The sequence below is a fragment of the Solea solea genome, chromosome 1 (assembly GCF_958295425.1).
Source record: "Solea solea chromosome 1, fSolSol10.1, whole genome shotgun sequence".
NCBI classification, from domain to species: Eukaryota; Metazoa; Chordata; class Actinopteri; order Pleuronectiformes; family Soleidae; genus Solea; species Solea solea.
In genome coordinates, this window is record NC_081134.1 from 32167229 (window position 1) to 32191531 (window position 24303).

Here is a 24303-nt window from a genome sequence, read left to right on the forward strand (position 1 = left end):
ACATGTAAAACTGCAGTGAAGCCATTACTGTGGTCCAGTATGAACAAAGTCAATAGTGCACCTTGCACTAAAAAAAATGCACCTGTTGTGTGCAGCTGATGCATTCCTATTATTATTCCTTCTTATTCATTCGTCCCTCACTGAAGGAAACATGACACTGCAGGAGTTTGATGGAAAAGACCGAGCAGTATTTTTCCACTGCAGAAGCAGATTAAAAAAATAACTCATCATTCAAAAAAGAACTGGGACTCAGAGACTGAGGAACAAAAGAAAAAAAATCTAACCATTCTAACCCATTTCTAATTCACTCTCATCCTCTCATTCTCCTCAACTTCAAGAAAAGAAAGTTGCTCATCACTGGAATGAAAAATGCCAGCAGGTGTGGCACCAAGTCTCTGCGCGAGAGCACAGAGGTAGCTCGTGCACGCTCACATTATGACTCATCTCATCTGAGCTGAAGCACTTTTTTTTTTGTCAGAGGCGTCCGTCCACGTTACACCCAGGAGGCAGCGCGCAGACTCGATCTCGACTCGGAGCGCGACATTTATAGTGAGGCTGGCTTCTGTATATAAGTCCATTCAGCGTCTCCTCTGCAAGTAACTACACACTTGTTTCCTCAACGGAGCGAAGGAGGAACATCTCGCCAACTACCTGGCAACCTTCTAGGCTTGTACAGGACCTCCTCTAAAGACTGAAGGTATGGAAAGCTTCATCTCTTTTTATCCAACATTATGAGTTTCATTATTTAACATCTTCTATCCTCGCGTCTCTTTGGCTCTATCATAACAGAAAAGAGAAATACAGAAATATTGCGCTTTGGCTGTAGAGATAAAGGCTTTTTATACGTGTATATTAGACGTAGGCATTGAATTATTACCTTTATACTTGATTTAATTTTGTAGCAACAGCATATGTACTGTGTTTATTAACTTCCACATCCATTTCTGATCCATACACGGTCTCTCTTTACGCGCAAAGATTACGCATCGCGGAGCAATTCCACGAGTCATGTGTGCATTGTTAATAGACAAGAGTATGAATGAATAATAAATAAAGTGCATAATAATCTAATCCGTATAGTTACTAGCCGTTGCGCCATTAAAATGCCCCCGTTTTTGTGTCCTTAAATCCCTTTTTACGCACCAAAAGTTAAAATGAAAAACATAAGCATACGCCATGAAAATAACACCTGGGTTTTACTTTTTTCTTCCCCAGATTCCTGTTGATATCCTGACATGAAGCTCAATTTATTTGGTACCACCGTGATTCTGCTAGTTGCCTTCTTACCGCGCCACGAATGTCGGGCTGTTGACAGTCGTGGTGGTGCCCTGCGCGTCCTGGCTCCACAAACCCCAAACTCCCAGCAGCAGCAGCAACAGCAGTCTGCTCCAATCCTGGAGCGGCTTGGAGAGGAGTATTTCGTCCGACTTGGCAACGAGGACTCTAACTCTTTGCCGTCGTCGTCCTCCTCCTCGTCATCCATGTATCCCGGTGGAGCTCCCGCGACCTACAACAGAGCTTTGCAGCTGCAGCTGACGCGGCGTCTATTACAAGGGAAAGTTGGGAACATCAGAGCGCTCTTCAGCGGCTTCGATGACCGCGGGGACGAGTCGATGGAGAGGGGGAGGAGGTCCGAAGACCCGGCGATTTCCCTGGACCTGACCTTCCACCTGCTACGGGGGATGATGGAGATGTCCAGGGCGGAACAGCTGGCAGAGCAGGCGAAAAATAACGAGATTTTGATGGAGCGCTACGGGAAATGAGGAGCTCCTTTCACTCCGCCAAAGATCTCCTTTCCCTTGTTTTTATTTTTTTAATTAATATTATTATCATTTCTTATATTTGACCTCTTTTTCCTTCATGCATTTTTACCATCGGCACAAAAAGTGCTCTGTACAATATAGTGTTGTTGTATCACACTATTATTTATAGCTTTGACCTCACAGTGTGGAGCATAAAACGGGCTTGACCTATGATAATGATCCGATTGTAATTTTTGCCATTCTGATGATGTTGGTGTCAAAATTCTGTTTTTGAATTTCCACAACATTTCTATTGAAGACATGAAAAATAATTGCATTGACAAAAAAGTTTTTTTTTTGTTTTGTTTCTAGTTTATGGATCTCTGTATTTATGGAATTTATGTTTGTTAATAAACTTATGTGCAACCAGTCATTTTCTGTTGTGCAAGGGAACATCTTACATCTCTATTTTTAATAAAAAGATAATCATTTAAAAGCACTGCTTAGACCTCTCTTTGGACATTCTTACAAATTAGTTAATAATAAAATCCAATCACCAATTGATAATCTGGTTAAATACACTTTTTAACATTTGGTTAAGACGTGCCTTCACAGATAATGATAGAGAGAGTCTTTATTTCGTATTTTGACTGAATAGAACAATCATACATGGTGTTACTGACTGTGGCACTGATCCGTTAAAAGTATATCCTCCTCTGCCTCCAACATGAGAACAAAAAGCACACCCACAGTCATGCAGGTGAAGCACATAAACACCTTTCTCATAAACCCTTTAATCCTCAAGAGGCCGTTCTCATCACACGGGCGAGAGGCAATCCACAAAGATGCTCCACTGACACTCAATGAGTGTGAAAGATGAGCGTGTGTTGGCGTGTGTTGGTGTGTACGTGCTCGCTGTGTTGATCCTTGACCCCGCAGTGTCAGGGCAAACTAAGCAAGAGCTGTGTGGATGTGAGTCATCCTCTTTTGTGTTTGGCCCACATAGCAACTTGGGGCTTAGTGGCGTATTGAGCACATTTGTAAAGGATCCAACTCGGGAAGGAAGATGGCGTACAGTAATTAGATGGGACTCTGTGGCACAGAAAGGTGAGACCATCACCTGGGAGGTCCACTGCAGCCTTATGTGTACAGTAGGAGTGTGGGCAGGAGTGGTCACACTCTTTAACTGCCTGAACCCGCTATAAAAAGGGCTCTAATTCCCTTTTCTTCCAGGGATTTCTTTTGATAGACCTAAAGGAAAAGGAGTGTGAAGACAGGGGATAAAAGGAAAAGTGTCCTTTTTTCCTTTAGAGACAGACGCGGGGTGCTACACAAAATCTATTTCTACTGTTTGGATGAGCTGATGAACACACAATGTGTCACTTATAAAAGAGATGAAGTAAGTTGGGGGAGCCATTGTCGCGAAGTGTCGTTTTATTTATAAAACAGGAGTTAACGTGGATTTTACACAAGCTGAAATGATCAGCGTCACATGGTCTGATGCAAGAGGGAGCAAGTGGGCAATAAACATAAATGGAAATGTGTATCAGGAAATGGTTGCAAAACAAACTGTCCTTTTAAAGCCTCTGGATTTGCGATTTGACCGGCATCATCATGTTTGTTTGTTTTTGAAACCAGAAATGTTCAGGCGTCACCAGCAACCAGGCTCCTCTTGGACAAATTTTGAGGAGTCGAGACTTGCTTGACTCTCATGACGTCAGACTCTGAACAAAATGACTCGAAATGACATGACTTTTGTAATATTTACATTTTCAGAATCTATTTCCTTGCTAAAACGGACACACACACACACACACACAACACTGCAAAAGACTGAGACTTGAGAAATACTTTGTCGTTTGTACACTTTTACTTTTAATGGCACATAATATATATTTATATGTATATAATACACGGTAACAAAATGCAAATGTAACTGTTCTGCCCGTAACATTGACAAATAATTGAGGCCGCTGTGTGTATGAAATACCGTAAATGTCACGGTAATGAAAGGTTGTTTTTTTTTACTCAAGCTTCCATAATCATGAGGTTATATCAGCCATAAACTATACGACCGGGAGGAGGCTTGTCATGCCGTGTTGTCTAATGATGTAGTTTAAGCTGTGAGCTGCATGGGAAAGGTCAGTGACATAAAAAAAAAAGTATGATCACCTTTAAGTCCTGGAAATAACTAATACTCACTTATGGCCTGATAGTTTAGTTTGTCCAAAATGAAAAAAAGAAGACGACACCAAGTCGGTATGAAATGACGCAAGCGAACACGATATGAGATAAAGGAGATGCCTCTTCATTTACATCTACGTCAGCAACTTGCTACGACTTTCCGTCTGGCACGGATGTGCAGATCCGGCTCACTGTTCCCAACATCGGAGAGGAAAAGTATCACAACTGGAACTGAAACCAACAAATAGGAGCGACGGTTATCAAACTCCAGGTTTAGGTGTTGTCAGGGGTTGGGTGGAGGCGGGGCTCTTTGCTGTGTTTGGGGAGGAGCTTATCTGCTGGGCGGGAGCAGGAGGAGGTTGGACGGACGCGGTAGTGACGGCACTGCCTCCAGAAACAGCGTGCGGCTCCTCTCCATCCACAACGTCCGCTTCTCCGTCCTCATCTTCGTCATCATCGTCCTCATCATCTATAAAGGTCAAATATTGTATATGTGTCAAGTTTAGTGCGGTGATTAAAGTTATTCCTCACCATAATACAACATAAAAGGTCAGAGCAATGACATGATGAATATAAGGGGACAGGAATCGGTATCGGTCCGGTGCTGGTCAACAATCACTGGATTGGATAACATCCCATATTATGGCACTGATAATGTCCAAAAATCATATAGATACATATATAAATATATATATTGCATGCTTCACTATGCACATGACGAGCTGTTAAATTGTAAATAAAAAATCAGCAAAAGCATTTTCGGCTGAGTCATGTTTGGGCTGTTTATTTCTTTTTTGGGCGGAGAACAATATATGTTAGACAGTTGGAGAATCATGTCTTTGAAATGACTCAGCACAAATGTGTTGTTAACCACTTTATTGTTCATAAATGGTCTGAAATGACTGATATCGGTATCGGACACTAAAAAGTGGTATCGTCTCATCCCTACAAAATATCCAAACTGAGACTGTTGAATGTTTTTTTTTCCTTAATCTTGATTAATTTCAGTTTCAACTCCAGCAAATAACGTTCATAAAACTTTATAATACTTGATACCAACAGCACTGGCACTTTGCAGAAGTTGCAGTTTAGTTGCCTTCTCTTGTTTACATATGGTTTAGGGTTGTGGGCTCTCTCCATTGTGATGACATTGTCCTGCAGACAGCTGCATATGCTACACAAAGAGCAATCATCAGCTGTTTTTAAAAGCGTAACACCGACCAACAGGAGCGGACACACTCGCTACGCGCAATTAAAGCACTCTAAGTTTAAGAAAACTCATTATGTTCGGCCCCCTAATTATTTGTGATTAACACGCTAATGTTGACACAAACACAAACCAAGAATGTTCACTGTAAAAATCCAGTGTATCCTAAATAGTGCCATCTAATGGTGAGACTCCAGAATGCAACAAATGAATGACTGTGTCGTTTGTTTGCGTAAAACGATTTGATGCAGCTCCATGTTTTCAGCTCTTACAGGGAGAAAACAGCATATACCAACAGATGAGCGAGTTTTCTTGTTCTTTGTTTGTCTCGTCCTCTCCTTCAGTAATTCTTGTTGCAGCGCCTCCTTAGGTGAGGAGGGGAATGCTTTATTCGAAAGGTTGGGTTCGTTGAGTCCCCAGTCGTACCGAGTCTAGTGGACTATTAGGTGTGAAAACATCCATCGTTAGTAAGACTTGAGATCGTGTATCCGGTCCAAATGAAAGGGGCCTAGTTTGTGTCTTATCATAAATTATGGCTATTAAAGTTGGCTGAAGATTAGAATTTACCCGACTTAAAAAAAAACATCCTCATGACACCAGAAAATTCCCCCTAAAAGTTAAACTTCCTCGTAAAACAAAAAGTTCAAACTATGTTTCTACAAAAAAAAGAAAAAAACAACTAAATACTTGTAATTCTTTCTCCTTTTTCGCTCGGAGGCCTTTAATCTCCACAGCGTCGGCCTCCAATTGTGTTATTTGGTCACAGTTTGCTGAACAAAGGTCGTATCTCCTGATGATAAGTGTGTGGAAATTGTAATTTTTCGTCAATCAAATGTGTTGATTTGTATCACCAGCAAATGTCACGACTTTGTCTGATGTTTACACTGTGGGGGTAAAAAGGAGGGAGACACTCATTTCAACTGATTCACTAATTCACTGGAAAGCTGTGGCTACGGTGACCTCTGCCCTCTCACCTTTTATGAAGTCGATGGTGCGCAGGGCCTTGCCTTCTCTCTTGAAGTCCACGCTGTAGTGATCCATGTTCTCATAGCCACGCTCGACTTTATCCAAGTGTGCCGCACTGGACGCCTCTGAGATCCTGAGCAGTGTTTTTTTTTTTACAGGGACAAAACTCCGTTTAGTCGATGTGACACTTCTACGAATCTGTCAGTCATTCAGTCAGTCTGCGAACGTTATTTCAGGACGCCACTACTAAAGATAGGGATTCACTGCGTTTCGCACCACGTTACTTTCGACAGCTCCCAGACAGCAGGTGTGATCGTGAGCTATATTAGGCCGACGCTTACACGCACGCGTAGGTGCAGATGTTAATTTGGCAAAATGAGTCACTGGAATGTGAGGAAAACAGAAACATAAAAAAAAAAAAAAAAGGGCACAAGACAAGAACACACCCAAACTAATACCCCTCCCTCCCTCCCTCCATTGTCAGTGTAGCTGATTCATAGAAACATGGACTCACTTTTTGAGGAGAGGCTTTGTGTTCTGAAAGAGACAAGAGCAGTAAAGACTAACATCCACACATTGAAATAAGTCCATGTGGCTTTAGATGCTAGGATCGTGAACTCTGACCTGCAGGAATAAGGCCACCTCTGGCTCCTCCATGGTCTGTATGCCCAGCTCCACGATCTTACAACTCTCGTCCAGGTGGTCTCCGTACTTCTTGGTCAGCCCCTGGATGTAGTTCACCTTCTCCTCCTGTTCTGCCGTCACCTTTTGACTCATCTCCCTTTTCTTCTCCTCCAGGATGGAGTACAGCTGGTCAAACTTCTCACAGACCAGGGTCTTCTGCCTCCGACTGTTTTCCTGTGAATATGTGAGTGCATGAGGGGAAAGAAGAAGAAATATTTCTACTAGCTTGATAAACAGAAACAGGTTTTCTTTAAACCCTTTAACACCTAAGACTTAAAATGTCCGTCTGGCCTCCACTTTGCTTATTTTAACCATAAAAGGGCCAGAAAATGATCCTGTGTGTTTTTGCCCATTTTTCCAGAATAACTTTCAATATCTGGCAGTTATTTACAATTTACTGCATGTTAAAATGGTGTATTAACAATTTAAAATGAAGAAAAAACATTTTAGTTGTACATGAACTCCAGATTTTGTACAACACACTTAAAATAACATTTGTTTGAGTCTCTGTCTCAATGTCCAAAAAATGTAATAATATTTAGTCCCAGCATTTTATTCTGGAAAACCTAAAAACACTTTATTGTCTACGCAGCAGTTGACATGGAGCTGAAACAATTACTCGATTAATCGATTATTAATGGATCACTGAATTAACGTCAACTATTTTGATAACCGATTAATCGGTTTGAAGCTTTTTTTCATGATTAAAATGCGATTTCGGATTGTTTTGGCTTCTTAAATGTGAATATTTTCTTTGTTTCTTTGCTCCACATAACAAAGAAATCATTAAAAACTGAATCGTTTTGGTTTGTGGACAAAACAAGACATTCGGGAACATCATCATTTCCAGGTTTGACAAAACACTGATCAACATTTTTTAACGTTTTCTTTTACGTTTTATGGAACAAACGATTACTCGACTCATTGTGACAATAACATACTGATTATTACAGTATTCGGGCTGATATATGTATGTCAATAGATTGTTGTTTGCTGCCTTGTATTCACAGTAGTGAAAATACTGAAAATGACCGTTTGTGAACTCAGTCTTGTGCCATATGTGCAGGGAGAACCGAGCAGCGTCCTGAGTGGTGGCGCCGCCGAGGGCTTCCTCTCTCATCCAACTGTGGCACAGGAACCATAGGAGAGCTGTCTCTCCTCCCTCCCATCAAATACACCACTTGTTTTTAATGTCAGTGGACGAGAGACAAAATGGAGTGCCCGGCTAAGTGCATGTAGGACAGACGAAAGTAAAGACAGACGTAACAGACATAACATTTTACCCTCTCTCTCTCTCTCTCTCTCTCTCTCTCTCTCTCTCTCCACCTCACTATCTCACTTTCACAGACGGATAAAAGTGTGGCGGTGACAAGGACACGGTCGTGTTTGCTGGTATGTCAGCGCAGGTGAATGCAAGTGCATTAGTGGGAGTGCTCTGAGCGAGGCCTGCTGCGTGAGTGAGAGAGCGGCCCGGCCAGACGCTGTCGGACACTGACCTCTATGGCACGGCAGGTCTCCTCCAGCTGACTAACGATGCCCTGCATCCTGTCGTTGTTACCGACCATCATGGCGATCCCGTCACTCAGCTCTGTCTGGGGTGCAAGGACATGAAACAGAGAGACATTAGAACAAGGAACGAGGATCAATCCATCCTCAGTTAAATTCAAAGTTAGTTGGAGAATCACAAGAGGGTTGAGGTAACAGGTCAAATAAATATAGTTATAATATACCCAGAGGTGGAAAGTAATGAATTACATTTACTCATGTTGCTGAAATTTAGTAGGTTTTTTGTGTAGTTGTACTTATTAGCACAAGTCATTTTATAAAAGCAATTAAATCAATATTAAATAATAAACAAATCAATTAAAAACAATTCATGTGAGATTTGTGTCCCCTTGTCCTTTTTGCACGACACAAGAAAGAACCTTAACCTTGTTATTAAAGTAACTAAGTAACTTTAATAACTTAACTTGAACTCGAGTACATTTTTAGACCAGTACTTTTACTTTATGGCATAACGTGAAGTGAAAATGTGATAGAATATAGAATATTTCAGTACTCTTTTTTTCCCCCCACCTCTGAATATAATATGCCACATGATCTCACCAGCATTTTCTGAGTGTGGATGAGCATTGAAAGCAGCTCTTTCTTGGGCCGCTCAAAGACTCATGATGCTGTTTGCAGACCCTTGAAAATGTTCATGTGAATTACAATAGAAGGGCCTCAGATGAAGCAACATCAGTGGACACAAAAAGCAGCAACCTCACTGCATCATTGTATGTGGCCCTGAGCATCTTTCTACTGATGTTCTGTGTGTATACTGTATATGTGCACAGGAAGCTCTTCATATTTAACATTTGCCACAGTATAACGTTTAGTAGTATAAAGTTTATACAGTATAAAGTATAGCGTCATCACCAGCTCGTGGGCAATGGAATTGCCAATCTACACTCAGCTGCCACTTTATTAGGCACACCTGTTCAACTGCTTTTTAACACAAATATCAGAAATGTGCATTTAGGCGTGTCGACATGGACAAAGCAATCTGCTGAGGTTCAAACTAAGCATCAGAAAGGTAATTTAAGTGACTTTGAACATGACATGGTTGTTGATGTGAGAATATTTCAGACGCTGCTGATCGACTGGGATTTTTCATGCACAACCGTCTCTGGGGTTTACACGGATTGGACAGAAAAAGGGCAAACATGCTTCGACTGTCAATCCGTCCTTCCATGTATCTGTCTTTACTCTGTGAATGACTCTTTCCAGGGCCCTTACCTTCTTTGTCTGGTAAATGCTGCTAATAGGTGACACCTCGCAGTCTTTGTGCGCTCCAAACACCTTGCACATGGAGCATGTGGGAGTGCCGTGGGTCACGCAGTAAATATTGATCTTCTCCTCCTCGTGGACCTCACACATGGGCGTTTCGTCCTTTCTCTCTGGCGTAGGCTTGCTGCTGCTGAGGTGTAAAGACGACAGAGATAACTTCTTTTGTTGTCTGCTTGAGTACACATGTGTGTAGTTTATTGATGACCATCAGCACTGTCATCAATAGATCACCACTTCACTGTGCACTGTGTGTTACACAATAAAGTTTGAGCACCATGAGTGTTGAGGATCTCATGTCACTTTTAGCTATAGAGTCAGTTATCTGTGAGAGCTGACGAGAACTCTAAACCTCCCGTCATCCACTCCAGCTCTATGACTCACACATGCACATGTGATGGATGACTGTTTCCTTTCACTCGAAACTAAAAATGTGTCAATCTGATCTGCTCTCACCTGCTCGACTCCTGCTTGAACATATCGATAATGTTCTCCACGAGCAGGTTCCTCTGTAGGCCGTAAACGCCGTGTCTGTCCAGGACCACCTCGTGTCTGCAGGAGGGACATCTGAAGCGGCCACCGGACGTCAGTGAGCCACTTCGGGTTGGAAGGTAAGGGTTTGAAGCCTGTGAGCACACACATTCAACTGAATTGCCGGAATTTAGTACGATCACACTTCAGGATCTGGACTGAGAGAAATGTATATTAAAGGGTTTCATTTAGCAGTTTTACGAAATGTTAATCACATTACGAAAGTGTAACCCAATAATACAAATGTTCATATTGGTCGAGAAGTGTTTAAATGACAATTAAATCGCTTTGTTCTAATCACGGTTGTATACATAGCCTTAATGTCAGCTAATGAAATATTGATCTTTGCTCCAGAGTCAAAGTTGATGAAATTGTGATCTCAAACTTCTTTAAAAGCACAGACTTAGGCCGAGAAACTGGTCTTTTCTTATGTAATTAATAAAGAAGGTTATATCATGATACCTACTTTATTTTCTGACTGAAACTACATATTCCTGTGAGGTCAAACACATGTTAATCTTGTATAAAATAATCCATGGTTTGAATAGACAGTTGGAGATGTAAATACATTACAACCTGTTCACTTTACTGATAAAAGCAGATCAGTGGTGCTAAATTCAGCTGCTTACCTGGAAAATGTCATTAGCACATTTTCTGCAGAGGTTATGCTGGCAGGGTAGGATGACCACAGGTTTGGTAAACATCTCCAGACATATAGGACAAATGAGCTGTTTCTCCAAGTTCTCCATGCTGTTCATTTTGTCAGGGAGCCAATAAAAAAATCCAGCAAACCGAAGGAAAACAAAGTACAAAGCCTTTGAGGCTGCTAAGAGGAGTAGGCCTGCCTGCTCCTCTTGTCCTGTCCTGGCGGGTGTGGGCTCCTATCTCACTGGTGTCAGTTCTGTTTTTAGCAGCTATTGCTGTCACGTCAAAAGGTTGCCATTTTTACCCTGCCCATATTTGAAACCGAGCAGGGCAGCACTGAACAGCTGACTTCCAGCCTGAATACTTGTGCCAGTTAAAACCTACATCAGTGGAGAAAAAAAGTAAACATGTTATCTGATTGTCATTTGTTACATTCAGCTTGTTATTAATATATTTTTATTTTTTATCTGACCTCACATTAATACAAAGGAAAAAAAAGACATAGAAGTATCACTCCATCAATTACTTTAACCCCATTAATCCTTTCTGTTTCTCAACTTTTATGTAATTCCTTCTATTTATAAGGTGTTACAGGAATTTGCTCTTGTCATAATTATGGTTGATGGTTTGTCGTCTTTAAAAAAAAAAAAAGAAAAAAGGTCCCCATATAAAAAGGTTTTGGAAACACTTAAAATTCCTGGTGAATAATTGTATTTGTAGGAAAGGAAACACAATAGACAATAGATTAACCAAACTTTTATACATAAACGTCTGTCCTGTGTTGCATGCAGCAAATTTATCCACCTAGTGGAAGCTGTGGTGTATGACACTGCAAAATTTGATATTGATCGTGTATACAGAGACCAATACCAATACCTTTTACTAATAGAAGAAGTTTACTTTCTATCATTTTGTTGTTTTTCATGTTTATATCAATTGCTGGTGTCACCACAACAGCAAAAAGCATTTCCTTTTGTAATTTACAGCTGTAAAATAACTTCACTCTGGGCACAGAGTGGAAAATGCCCCCCCCCCATGTGCCACCACACACCAGTCCCACACCCACAATTAAAAATATTTTCATTGTCATTTAAGGAATCAGGCAGCACCTGGCTAATAATAATATTAATGATAATAATTATTATAATAGTAGGATTGAGGGGGCCCTATACTTAACCCTACACATAATTTAACATTTGTTATTTGATGTAGGGCCCCATCAAGATATCAGGGGTGGATAACATAGCCTAAGGGGTCTTAAGAAGACATCACATAATTACCAGTATTGTTTGGCTGGCGGCCAAACAGTTACTTATATTTCTAAGAAGTCTGATGTAATGTTTTATCTTCTGTTTATTCAATTTCATTATAGGTTTTACTTTTTGTCTGTGAACTACACCAAATTAAACAATTTGACCATCAATTTAGACTTTATATTTTATGGAAGGACACAAAGTCTGTGTTTTATTTCAAAGTAGGCCTACACTTTGTTAACAGGTAAAAAACAGCTATGAAAGTTTTCTTTTTGGAGTTATTAAGTTTCATAAATGCAACAAACTATAGTTCTTTTAACTTAATACATGATGTTATCTTCATTTTATGGGTCAAATAGATTTTGTTTCTGTTTGTTTATTTGTTTGTTTCTCTTCTGATTGTTGAGGTTGCAGACCTTTTATTCACGCTTTATTTTGAAAACCGGAAGTTGTGTGCCTTGTTCCTGTCGTTTTCCGGTCGGGCTCCTTTTTAAGTGCGTGCTAATTGAGCCTTTGATCATTTTAGCCAATATCTTATGAAAACTTTGTATTACGACTCTTTATATTTCACGTTAACATGACGTCGGAAAAGTAAGTGTGCCACCTGATGTATGATGATAATGCATTTTAATACCTTTGGGAGTCTTATTGGTGTACAAAAAGGTGAAAATGTTGTCTAAGCAGTAGCTAATTTAGCTATGTAGGTTGCTGTCCTAACCGACGATAACTTTCAGTTGCAGTGTCTGTAGATAATTTTATGTGTGTTAACTTCCAAAAAGTTAGTTCTGTAATGTATAAATGAGGAAGTATTGGCCTTTGAAGTCGTATAGCGGGGGACTATAGGTCTGTATATATATATATATATATATATATATATATATATATATATACACTGTATATATATATATCCTTAGAGTCAGCGGTTTTGCCAAAATAGCTCCTGCATTTTCCTGTATCTGTTGTTCCATTAACCAACAAATAATGAATAGGGCAATAAAAAGAAATTCAGGGGAAATGAGGAAAAAAGATTTCAGTAGGCACTAAAAGTACGTAATGTTTTCTCATCTTGGCCATTTGTACAAGAGGGTTTAATCTCAATGTGATGTCCTAGTCACATAAAGGTTAAAGCTTTTTTGTAATTGTTTGGAAGTTGAAACACAGTGCCCAATATATGGAATTTGATATTTTGACATTATAGATAATAGAAATAGTGTCTTGTTATGTCGAGATTCAGAAACATCTTAAAGATTATTTACCCCAACTGTCCCAGCTGTTTAATATTTGTTGATTGGGTGAGTAGAATACAAAATATTTCACTCGAAAAGGTTGGATTTCAGCTTAATTACAATGGAGCTCTCATCAGTAAGCATACTGCATGCTCTGTGGTGTTGATATACAGTATTAAGTCAAATGAATGATCTAACCTACAAGCACTGTGTTCAAAAGGGGAGTTTAAAGGTGATTGTTTAGTGTCTGACTTCGATACAGCTTGTGATGAAAACAAACATCAGTGGAGATTGACTGTGAAATGGCTTATAAGTATGTTCCGCGCACAATTAGTGGATGATTTGTAAACAGTAATTAGCTGCTGCGCTGAATGCTGCAGCAAGCAATGCACAAAAAGTGCTTTTGTTTTGTAAGTGTTATAATTGTTATAATTGAGTTTTAAACATTTTTGAGTCTGAATGTTTTCCTAAGAACATAACCTACGGTATGTGGTATCAACTATTGCTGTGGATTTGCATTCTTATTCATCTAAAACTTTTTTTTCCACAGAGACTGCCTCCTTATCTATAAGTGACTAATCTTCCACAGCCTTCACACGAGTGCGTGTTCGTCGTCTTTAAAGAACAACACGAGCAGCAGCCATGTTCAAGGCCACTGACAACAAATGACCCCATACGTGGAACAAAAGGTATTCATAATTTCCCATCAGTACCCAGTAGCTGTGGCTGTTGTTCCTCTTTGTAACAGCCCGTTTTGAAATGCATAGAAATGTATAGAAATACAAAATGTGATTATTATTATTTTGTAGGTTCATGAACGTTACATGACTATTTAGTTAGCATCTGACAGAAATAAATTAATCTTGGTTGCATCCTTGAAAGATAAAATAGACAAACATGTTTTAATTTGCATAATGCAAAGTAGCAGACTTATTGCTTTTTGTCAGCGTAGTATTGGCACATGCATTTATACCCTTTTCCTGTAATATATTTAAAATTATGTTTTCATGTCACTCTGTGATACTGTGGGTAAAACCTCTTAATTTGGTTTTAATCTGTTTTTTTAAAAAACGAGTGTGATTACGTATTCATTAGCATCAGGCAAAGGCTTGCCAACTGCTCAACATTTAAATGGCTCCTAAAAGTGAATTCAAATGAGATCAATTAAGAAGATATTCTTATTTATGTCTTTTGATTGAAACCAATTTGTCATTTTTGGGGCCATTACTGTCTGACTCATAAAATTGCAGCCTGACAAATTAAGAGCAGTGAAGAGATTTCTTTTTAAAGTCAAAGTGGATGCCTCACAGAGCTGCTTTTGAGGAGAGGAGCTGCCATTTTCAAAGAGCTTGGTGTGACCCTCGTGTTCCTCTCCTTTTCCACTGTGGTGACACAGGATGTTAGTGTAATAGTAAAAGGATCTGCTGGTAAAACCAAAGCCACAAAATACACTCACCATATGATGTCACACATGCATGCACGTGCAAAGGTCTACAGGCCTGTAAGATAGATAAAAGTGTATATGGGACCAGCATAGCAAAGGTTGCCATCTGCTCCCCCTGTATGAATATTTCAATTAAGTCATATTGTATTCATACAGATGGTAACCTGTCACTCCTTATGATTCAAAAGGTCATGGGAGGCCTTTTCAGGAATATTCATCTTAAAAAGATCACATGGCATCAGTTAGGATATGGTGAGAAACCCTTGGATAGAATAACGTCTATTCATAGTTATAAAGTAAACTTGTATTGTGGATGAAAAAAATTAATAATTGTGGAAATTAAAGCAATTATCATACTTAAAAAGTGGTATTTTCGATATTTTAAAAGGAGGAAATTCAAACTTATTTTTTTTATTTGAACAGTGAAAACAAATCTGACAGTAGATTAATGTCCGACAATGTGAAAGGCTCAACTTTTTCTCACATATCATATTCTGTGATGATAACAGTCCATTTAATGGTATAAGGGAAATTTTGAAGCGTATTTTATGACAATGTGCAAAACAGAGGATTTCATAAATGTTTTTCCTTCTTTCAGCGCCCAGACTGTTGAGCATTTTAAATCGTCTTTAAAAACCTACTTTTACTCCATGGCATTTAACACAGGTTGAGTTGGATTCCCCTTGTTTTTGTGTTTTGTTTTGCTTCTTATGAATTTTTTTTTTTACCATGCTCTGTTTTTATGCTTTCTATTTTTATTTTGTTATTTGACGTCAATCTGCACAGCACTTTGGTTAACCTTGGTTGTTTTAAAATGTGCTCTATAAATAAATTTGAGTTAATTTAAAATTGCACTTGTGAGTGCCTCTTACACGCACAGAAACAAATAAATAAATAAGGCTGTTCATGAATGTCAGTATCATGTCCACATGTTCCCTTTCTCTTGTGCCAACATCACATTCACAACAACAAAGGGATGCAATTACAATAGAAAAGCAATTTTTACAATTGAGGTCATTTAGTACCGTATAATGAGTAAATTCCCCCCATTTAACGTCGTACTAATCCTTACCATTTTTACTATAATCTATCATGATGTTTTTTTTCTGCTAAGTTGATTTAATTGACAGTGACACTGTGTGATAAAATGTAAACCTCACACTTTTTTCAATGTCAAACTATATCTCATATGTAGTCACCTCATCATAATGATTAGAGGATGAAATCAAACAGCCGGATGTTCACATGGGATTTTATGTAACATCCTCTCCCATTCAGTGACGTAAAAGAGACGTCAGTACGTTTTTAATAGGCACCACTGCAGCATGGGAAACGGAGATGTGCTCAGTATCCAAGTGCTCCCCGCGCTCTGGCTTTATCATTACACTCGCTGCACCACTGACAAGTGCAGTTCATAGTTTCTCATGTTCAACACTTTCATTTGAATCGTTGAAGTGTGATTTCAAAGTCCAGCAGCTGTGTGTTTAGATATTAAGACTCAGCAGGTTACAGTTATGAATCTTTTGACATCTATTCTCGGAAATGTTAGACGTTGTTTGAAAGACAGAGGTGCATGTGTAGCTTAATCTCCGAACTGTCCTTTTTTAAAAAAAAAAAGAAAAAAGTGCATTAACAGCGTAGCACAGACGACACAGAGATAGAGACTCAGAAGTGGAACGTAAAGTCATCAGCTAGTTTTCTTTCACACAGAGAAAAGTGTGATTAAATTAGAGCTGCAACTAACGATTATTTTCATAATCGATTAATCTGTCAATTATTTTCACAATTAATCAAGTAATCGTTTGGTCCCTAAAATGTCAGAGAATGTTGAAAAATGTTGATCGGTGTTTGTCAAACCTGGAAATGATGATGTTCTCAAATGTCTTGTTTTATTCACATTTAAGAAGCTAAAACAATCAGAAATCTTGTTATAATCGTGAAAAAAGCTTCAAACCGATTATCAAAATAGTTGACAATTACTTTAGTAATTGATTAATAATCAATTAATCAAGTAATTGTTTCAGTTTTAGATTAAACAAACTACTTCCCACAGTTTCTATGATTTATTTTGCACATATTACGGATTATATTTGACATAAATCATGTACTTTCTGTTGCACAACACTTACATCTGGATCTTTATGTCTAGAAGAAAAGGTATATTTTTGTTGCCACTACCACAGTCTTGAATGTTCTTAGTCGCCTGATTCCTTTTGAAGTTATCAGCCAGTTGATTACTAATCTAAATTGTACTGCTGGTTTGCCAATACTGATCAAATGTGCTTGTAAAGCCCACTGGCCTTTAACATGGTAAAATGGTGCTATCTAGTGGTAGAAAAAGGCCAGGCTATAATGTCAAGTAGATGCACTCTTGCACTTAAACATGATAACACTTATATTGTACTTGGGCTGTTGAATTTAGATTATGATTCATGTTCCTTTCAGCAAGTTTGAATATTGTGGACGGGAATGAGATTCTTCACTTCAGTAACACGTACAAAACAATTTAAACTATCACACCTCAGTGCTGTCCAGCACTCGGAATACTTCTCACACTTCTTCTTTTTTTTTTTTCCCTCATTGCACATATCCAAAGACAGAAAACTTTCATCCAACTCTAAGTGTGAACACACAAAAAAATGTGCCAGCTTTGAAACATTAAAGAGCGCACTCGTCACTGTGTTGGATAATAAAAGCCTATTATGAGCCTAATATCTGTTTCAAAGCACAAGAAATATCCTCTGAACACAAACCGAAAAATTTGACATACAGCAGTATAAAGCAGTTATCCTCATTTTATTTTTAATTCTCATCATTCTCGTTATAAAAGCTTTGTGATGGTTTGGTCACATTTGGATTGTGATTGTAAGATGGTGCTGCCGGTCAGGGGGGAAAACTGGAAGACCACAGAGATGACTTATGGTGATGTTGTGAAAGAGGACATGAGGGGCAGTTGGTGTAACGCAGTGTTTCCCAATCCTGGTCCTTGGGGACGCCTGTCCTGCAGGTTTTAGATCGTTATCAGGCTTTTGTAGAGTTGAAGATGAGCTGACTTGAATCCGGTGTGTTGGAGCAAGGAAACATCTAAAACATGCAGGACAGGCCTCCCCAAGGACCTGGGAAACAACAGAAAAGGACAAATCACAGATAGGGCAAGGTGTAGGCAGACAATGGCTGTGGTGACCCCTACAGTAAAGGGAGAAGCCGAAAGAAGATCATTCTTAGAAAAACCCTTTTTCACCACAAGATGGCTCTACATACACACCGACAACACATTTGTGTGAACATGTAGCAAACTGTAGCATACAATACAAGTGTTCAGTTCATTTTGATTTAACTACCCATGTTCATAGAAGATACAAAATAGGGAATAACAGATTTAGCTGACTTTGACTTTAACTTTCTCTAAATTTCTTCAGTAAAATAGCTTGAAAGTTGACTTTTTTTTATTAATATTTCACAGTGGGGTAGACCTGAAATAATTAATCGATTAATCGATTATTAATCGCTTACTAAATTAATCAACAACTATTTTGATAAGCGATTAATCGGTTCAAAGCTTTTTTCATGATTAAAACAAGACTACTGATTGTTTAAGCTTCTTAAATGTGAGTATTTTCTTCATTCCTTTTCTCTGGATAACTGAGCCACTCCATGGTGGTGGAGTGGCTCAGTGTTTAAGACCGTTACCCTGTGTGCGAAAGACATCATGGTCGCAAGTTCGACTCCACCACTGGCTGTTTGTACTCAATTCCATTGTAAGTCGCTTTGGATAAAAGCGTCTGCTAAATGACATGTAATGTAATGTAATGATAACAAAGAAATCATTAAAAGTTAATCATTTTGGTTTGTGGACAAAACAAGAACATCATCATTTCCAGGTTTGACGAACACCGATCAACATTCTTTAAGGTTATCTGATATTTTATGGACCAAACGATTAATCAATGAATCGAGAAAATAATCGACAGATTGATAAATTATGAAAATCTTTCTTCAGATTTTCACTGTGTTATCCATGTAGAAATGGTCTCCTGCTTACCTTAACCTAAGTTGCTGTTGCCTTTTTCATGATTTCAAACCAGTCTAGCCATTTTCCTCTGACCTCAGGCATCAACAAAGCATTTTCCCCCAGAGAACTGCTGCTCACTTGGTATGTTCTCTTTGCCACATTCAAATTCACTTAAATTATCTTTCTTCCTAATGCTCAGTTAAATCTTTTTTCACCATGTCTACATGCATGAATTTGCAAAAAAAAATTTCTTGAAACATGTTTTACATATATATATTATTCTTCTGTTTCATGTTTATTTGTATTTCATCTAATATCTTAAGTTTATTTCGCCCTAAATCAGCTGAGATTGGCATAGAAGATGGATGAATGGATGGATCTTTAGTTTATATACATATATATTTTTTAATTATTTCTCAGTTGTTTTTTTTTTTTTTGATATATCCAGAACGTCTATTTAATTTAATGTTGCCAGTGAGTGTAGATGATAATTCCAGGGATGCTCTGTGTCATTAGAAGGTAACAGGTAAATCAATTAGGGGCACCACCACGGTAGATTACGATCTCCTGAGAGCAATCAGGAACACCCCAGTCAGGGGGAGTGGAGCATTGAGGGCCCCAGGCAGATACAATGCCTGTGACCCCAAGGGGAATCAGCAGGTATGTAGCTCCCATGGCTGTTACGCAAGTAGGTAAACATACCTGTCATAATACAAATGTCATTTGCATATGTGTGTCTGTGTGTGAATGTGGAAAAAGAGGCTGAGGAAGAAATTAGTGGAGCGAAAAATGCCTCACAAAGCCTTCTCTCATGTGTTTACTTAGTGGGGTTGAGTATTGAAAAAAAAAAAAAGTGCCGTCCTTAGCACACACGTGTGACGTAATATTGACGTTATCGTACCGCCAGATCGAGGACTTTCAGAGTTGTCTGGCAACAACAGGTTTGCAAACTTGCAAGTACAGTACCACCCAAGATGTGACACATCAGTCGACCACATTCAGTGAATGTGTTGTTTCGCCATCATAGTGGAAAGTAATTAATTAGACTTAGTCATTGAATCTTCAAGTACTAAAACTATGAATTCAACTTTCATAACAGAAAGTTACAGAATGACTTTGTCCTTGATTTATGAGAAAGCTATAACTATTTCTGATTTAGGAAGATATTAGACATCCTTTTTTTCCCCAGTTACCAATAAACAATCATAATCTCAATATTGGTCAGAAATAATTATAATAATTATAATTTTTAGCCGTAACTGAGAAGTCACATGCTGTGTTTAAATACAGTACAAACTCAATAAATATGAAAATGTGACATCACAATGTGTAATTTTATTTAATGTGTAATAATCTGATCCTCCGACCACTTTTGGAAGCCAGAAATCTACGTTTACCTTAGTAATTGTTGCTTTTGCGATTGTTCCAAACATGTCACCTTAAATAAAACTCAAGTCAAATCACATTTTTAACTGGTTGAGTTAGCAGTCGCACCTCTCTTTCCTCTACCACTGTTGTTCTTGTGTTTTGCAGTGTTGCCGTAGTTGCCTGGAAAAGATGCTGGACTTCTTAGTGAGGGGTGTGATTGTGGGGCGCTACATTCAGGCCCATGGAAATGGCCAGGGAGGGGGGGTTATGCCTCCACTGGCGCACGGCCTGACTGTTGCCATGGCACATCTATTGTCCACCAGCACATGGATATGGCACAGAAAAGTCAAGTGCCATGTTTGCGCCATTTCTGTGAACCAGCCTCGGAACCGCACACTGTCACTGATAAACATGCCACCAGCAGAAACAAAAGTTAAAACTGTATTTAGCCACTTAATAATTTGATGTGGAGTTTGCATGTTCTCCCTGCATGGGTTTTCTCCAGGTTCTCCAGTTTCCAAAAACATGCAGAGGTTAATTGGACTCTCTAAATTGACCATAGGCTGTTTATCTCTATATGTTATGCATAGAAAGGTTCTAACTCGTGAGAAGCTGCCACCTTATTTAGTAAGTTTTCCTCATGTAAGATAATCGGAACAAAGGATTGCAAACAATGAAGTCACTCAATGTGAACGTATTTTCCACACAGAAAACACTGTTTATATTAAGAAATGCAGCAAATGCACAGTATTCTCAAGATATTGTAGTTTTGAGCAGATTAGATCTCACCTTTTTGTTAAGTTGCTAAATTCTGTTTTCCCTTCTGTCCCTGCTGGCAGCCATGTCATACATAGGAGTGAGTGTCCGGGGTTCATAGAAATGGCAAATGTGTCATTGTCAACAACTCATACAACCACGTTCACAACAAAATGAACTACCCCTTTAATGCTGCATGCTTTATTGAGTATTGCACTCACCTGCAGTGAGGTACAAGCCAAATCATCATGTGAAAAAGATCCAGTATCTAAGAGCAAACAGTGCTTGCCTGCTGTAAAATGAGTAACTCTTGTTGTACTTTATAATGCCTTCTGCATGTGTTAACACGCATGCAGAAGGCATTATAAAGTACCAGTTTAACAGAGCTGCAGCATTTAGCTGTATTTCTTTGACTGCATTTCAAACTCCCAGTGAGTTTCAGCTCCCAAGTAGTATGAGTCATGAGAGGAAGGTAATCACAGGCAATGATGTGGACCGCTGCAGGGCAAGCCCCGTTGTGGAGGAATACCCTTGAGAAAGTCCACGCCGTCTGCAAACGACTGCTCATATAGGTATTGGATCGCCCTGGCCACTCAGCTAATCGCGTACGTGTTTCTATACCACCGGAGTAGCACCGTCCAATCAACACCGAGCTTACAAACGCTGCCTATACGCCATTGGTCGATTTGAGACAAGGGCGTTTTGCTCGCTCCAACAGCACCATCTCTGGCAGGTGGTGAGTGCGCTTTAAACCACACTGTAGGCTAATGTTTAGGGCGATAGATAGGTAGCTGTAGGGAAATAAGCACACGTTAGGATGGTATTTTGTGTTTTGGGTGGTTAGTTTTCGCGTGGAGTGCCATGACGTGTCCGTTAAAGCCACCGGGATCGCCGTGAACGAGAGGAAAAGGTCGGGGTTCCCCCTCTCAGAGCCAGACACCTCTCTGCTGCTTTGGGTCAGCGGCGAATTAAAACAACTGCTCCTTTCTCATCATGCAGCTTCTGGGAAAAGACGGAAAAGCTCAACATGTTGGTTATTTGTCTTTTCGAGTGTGAATGAGAGACAAAAGAGGCTCCTCCAGCCGCGGTTGAGACCGTCTCACATCCCGGAGCTCCCCTCACTTCATCTTCCATCGCCGGAACAGACAACATGATATGTTGTTGGTGGTGACATTTTTTTTTTTTGGGAAGCGTTTCGTGCCTTTTGTGTTCATTTTGGGAGAATGCGAGCCGCGGACCTGTAAACGCCACGAAAACGCAAATGAGCGGACGTCATTCTCTCTCTCTCGGCTTTGAAAATGAGGAAGCGTTTTCATAAAGACAGAGAAAATGTCAAGGAGGTCTCGTCGTCCGTGGGCCCGGATCTGAGTAAAATGAGAAGGAAAGGAGCAAATGCAACAACATAATGATTTTCGTGGCTTCTTTCTCGTAAAAAGGATGACACCAGAGGAGAAGAGAAGACGCAGCATCAATGAAGGTTGATCTGGACAAGTTTTGTGTCGCTTATAATGAACAGAAACACTTGATAGCAGATCGTTTTCACAATATTGAAAGAATTTGCTTTTGGCTTGAGGAGGTTTTCTAATGAACTAGACGTCTATTTTTGCATTGCATTTGTTAACCTTTTCATAACAAGAAAAATTGAGTTTCGAATTTTTTCTTCATTTTTTAAAAAAAAGATATATTTTTGACCCGGATCCAGCCCCGACTATTCAATGGAAGTATGTTATCAGCTGCCGGTTTTGCCTCTAGACAGGCCGGTTCCCAAGCATGTCCTCAGCCGGAGGGGAGCCATTAGTTTCAGCTCCAGCTCTTCTCTCTTTGGTTCCCCTGATCCAAGGCAGCTGTCACAGGTAAAGAAACTTTAAACAAATTTAATGAATCCTAATCTGAGTATCTTCCAGCCACTCTATTTTTCCCTGGGAATAACACATGCCTTACAAATTGCATAGTTCTTCCCAGAACCCAGAAATCTTGCAGGTGGTTGTTGGTTGTATTTAAGAAAATAAGTAATTAAATAATCAGCCTTATCTGTGCGTCATTCAGACAATGGTATTCTCTCTGGGAGTCACAAAGGCATGTTTCTAACACTATGAATAACCCTCAAGATTCCTGCAGATGGTTCATGAGTATGTAGGTAAATAAATGTAAAGACAATCATGTAATCTTACTCTGTCAATCATTCAGACACAGATGTTCTTTCTGGCCTTAAAACCAACACAAAAAATGAGGACTGAATAATACTTGTTTCGTGCAGGTGGTTTACTTGGTAAATACGTTTTAAATAAATCAACTCATCCTAATCTGCGACTTTCTCTTTTACTTAAAAGCTGGCACATTTCTAAATGTTTAGAGAATCCCCAGGAATCTTGCAGGTAGTTGGATTATCTAGGCCATAACACACACTCATACACTGTAAACACTCACTTGCACACGTTCATGCAACATTTTTTTTAATCTATTTTAGACCTAAAACACCGACTAGCCCTCTCCTGAATCTAATTTGCATTGGTGTATGTTGACTACAGATAAAAGGGCCTCCAGGCTCAGGGTGGTGCCTTTAAGTATACCAGTTTAATACTGTGACTTGCTACATTTATCAGAGGGAACGTGCCATGGTATTTATGTTCGCATCATTTGACACTTTGACACAAAATACATGAATCATTGAGTCATATTTTGAACTTCCTGCTTTCTTAGAGTCTTAAACTTTTGTCGGCCTGTATTTATGCAATTGTTTTTAGTACTTAAAAACAACTGAACAGAAACACAGAAACCCTCCTCCAAACTTAAAGTATGGCATACAATTTTCTAAGTTCAAATTAGGTGGAACAGTTGTTAAATGAGAAATGCAAAGAAGTGCAATGGAAACAGATTCAGCAAAGACGTCAAGAAATTGCACTCCACCTCCCGCAAGTTCCTTCAGTGGATTCTCTGCAGCAGAAAATGGCAAAAATGGCAGGTGGGAGGAGGTATGTGTGGACTGTGTGTGAGGGAAACTTATCATTCCTTAACTTTGCTCTCCAAAACTCCCTTTTTTTTGAAAATGTCATTTAATTTTTCAATTGTTATTGGAGACCATGGTTTATCTAATTGCTCTGCAGCAAAGGAAAAAAACAAAATTAGCCCACAAAAACTTTGTGGTATGAGGTAACATTTTGACAGTGTTTTGATGCACGCTGGCATGGCAGAACAACATTCCCGTAATGCATTCAGTGGTGTCTCAGAAGCTGAACCGTCCATTAGGCCTGTGTCCAGTACACTTGTACAACAGCCTGCAACCTCAGCTCAGAGAGAAGTTGTACATCAAGCCAGAAGAAGAATTTAAAGAATTTAATTTTATTAATCCCCTTAGGGAAAGTATTCCTCTGCATTTGACCCATCCTAGAATTAGGAGCAGTGGGCTGCCACACTGAGTAGCGCCCGGGGAGCATTGGGGGTTGGGTACCTTGCTCAGGG

General features: G+C 39.4%; 3 protein-coding genes across 9 annotated transcripts in view; 2 read left to right on the top strand and 1 right to left on the bottom strand.

The window, feature by feature from the left end:
- The first annotated feature begins 457 nt into the window (after window positions 1–457).
- Window positions 458–2190, top strand: crhb (corticotropin releasing hormone b). Its single transcript, XM_058633645.1, has 2 exons — window positions 458–697; window positions 1216–2190. The coding sequence occupies exon 2, from the start codon at window positions 1236–1238 to the stop codon at window positions 1761–1763; it is 528 nt and encodes a 175-aa protein (XP_058489628.1). The 5' UTR covers window positions 458–697; window positions 1216–1235; the 3' UTR covers window positions 1764–2190.
- Window positions 2191–3593: 1403 nt separating this feature from the next.
- LOC131462409 (tripartite motif-containing protein 55-like) lies at window positions 3594–11036 on the bottom strand. 2 transcript variants are annotated; one of them, XM_058633618.1, is made up of 8 exons: window positions 10770–11036; window positions 10066–10235; window positions 9562–9739; window positions 8280–8375; window positions 6724–6957; window positions 6614–6636; window positions 6108–6232; window positions 3594–4395 (listed from the first exon to the last, which is right to left on the bottom strand). In XM_058633618.1, the coding sequence occupies exons 1-8, from the start codon at window positions 10896–10898 to the stop codon at window positions 4187–4189; spliced, it is 1164 nt and encodes a 387-aa protein (XP_058489601.1). In that variant the 5' UTR covers window positions 10899–11036; the 3' UTR covers window positions 3594–4186. The 2 variants fall into 2 exon arrangements, with proteins under 2 accessions (XP_058489601.1, XP_058489592.1); XM_058633609.1 differs by having other exon boundaries at window positions 9562–9742.
- Window positions 11037–12503: 1467 nt separating this feature from the next.
- Window positions 12504–24303, top strand: part of pde7a (phosphodiesterase 7A) — a 33463-nt gene continuing 21663 nt past the window's right edge. For 2 of the 6 annotated variants that reach the window (XM_058635667.1, XM_058635678.1), the window contains exons 1-2: window positions 12504–12629; window positions 13815–13953. In XM_058635667.1, coding sequence (XP_058491650.1) covers window positions 13930–13953 — 24 coding nt within the window. In that variant the 5' untranslated portion in view covers window positions 12504–12629; window positions 13815–13929. Of the gene's footprint in view, window positions 12630–13814; window positions 13954–21582; window positions 22698–24303 lie in introns of those variants that run through there. The other 4 variants (XM_058635630.1, XM_058635639.1, XM_058635647.1 and 1 more) reach the window with 2 other exon arrangements.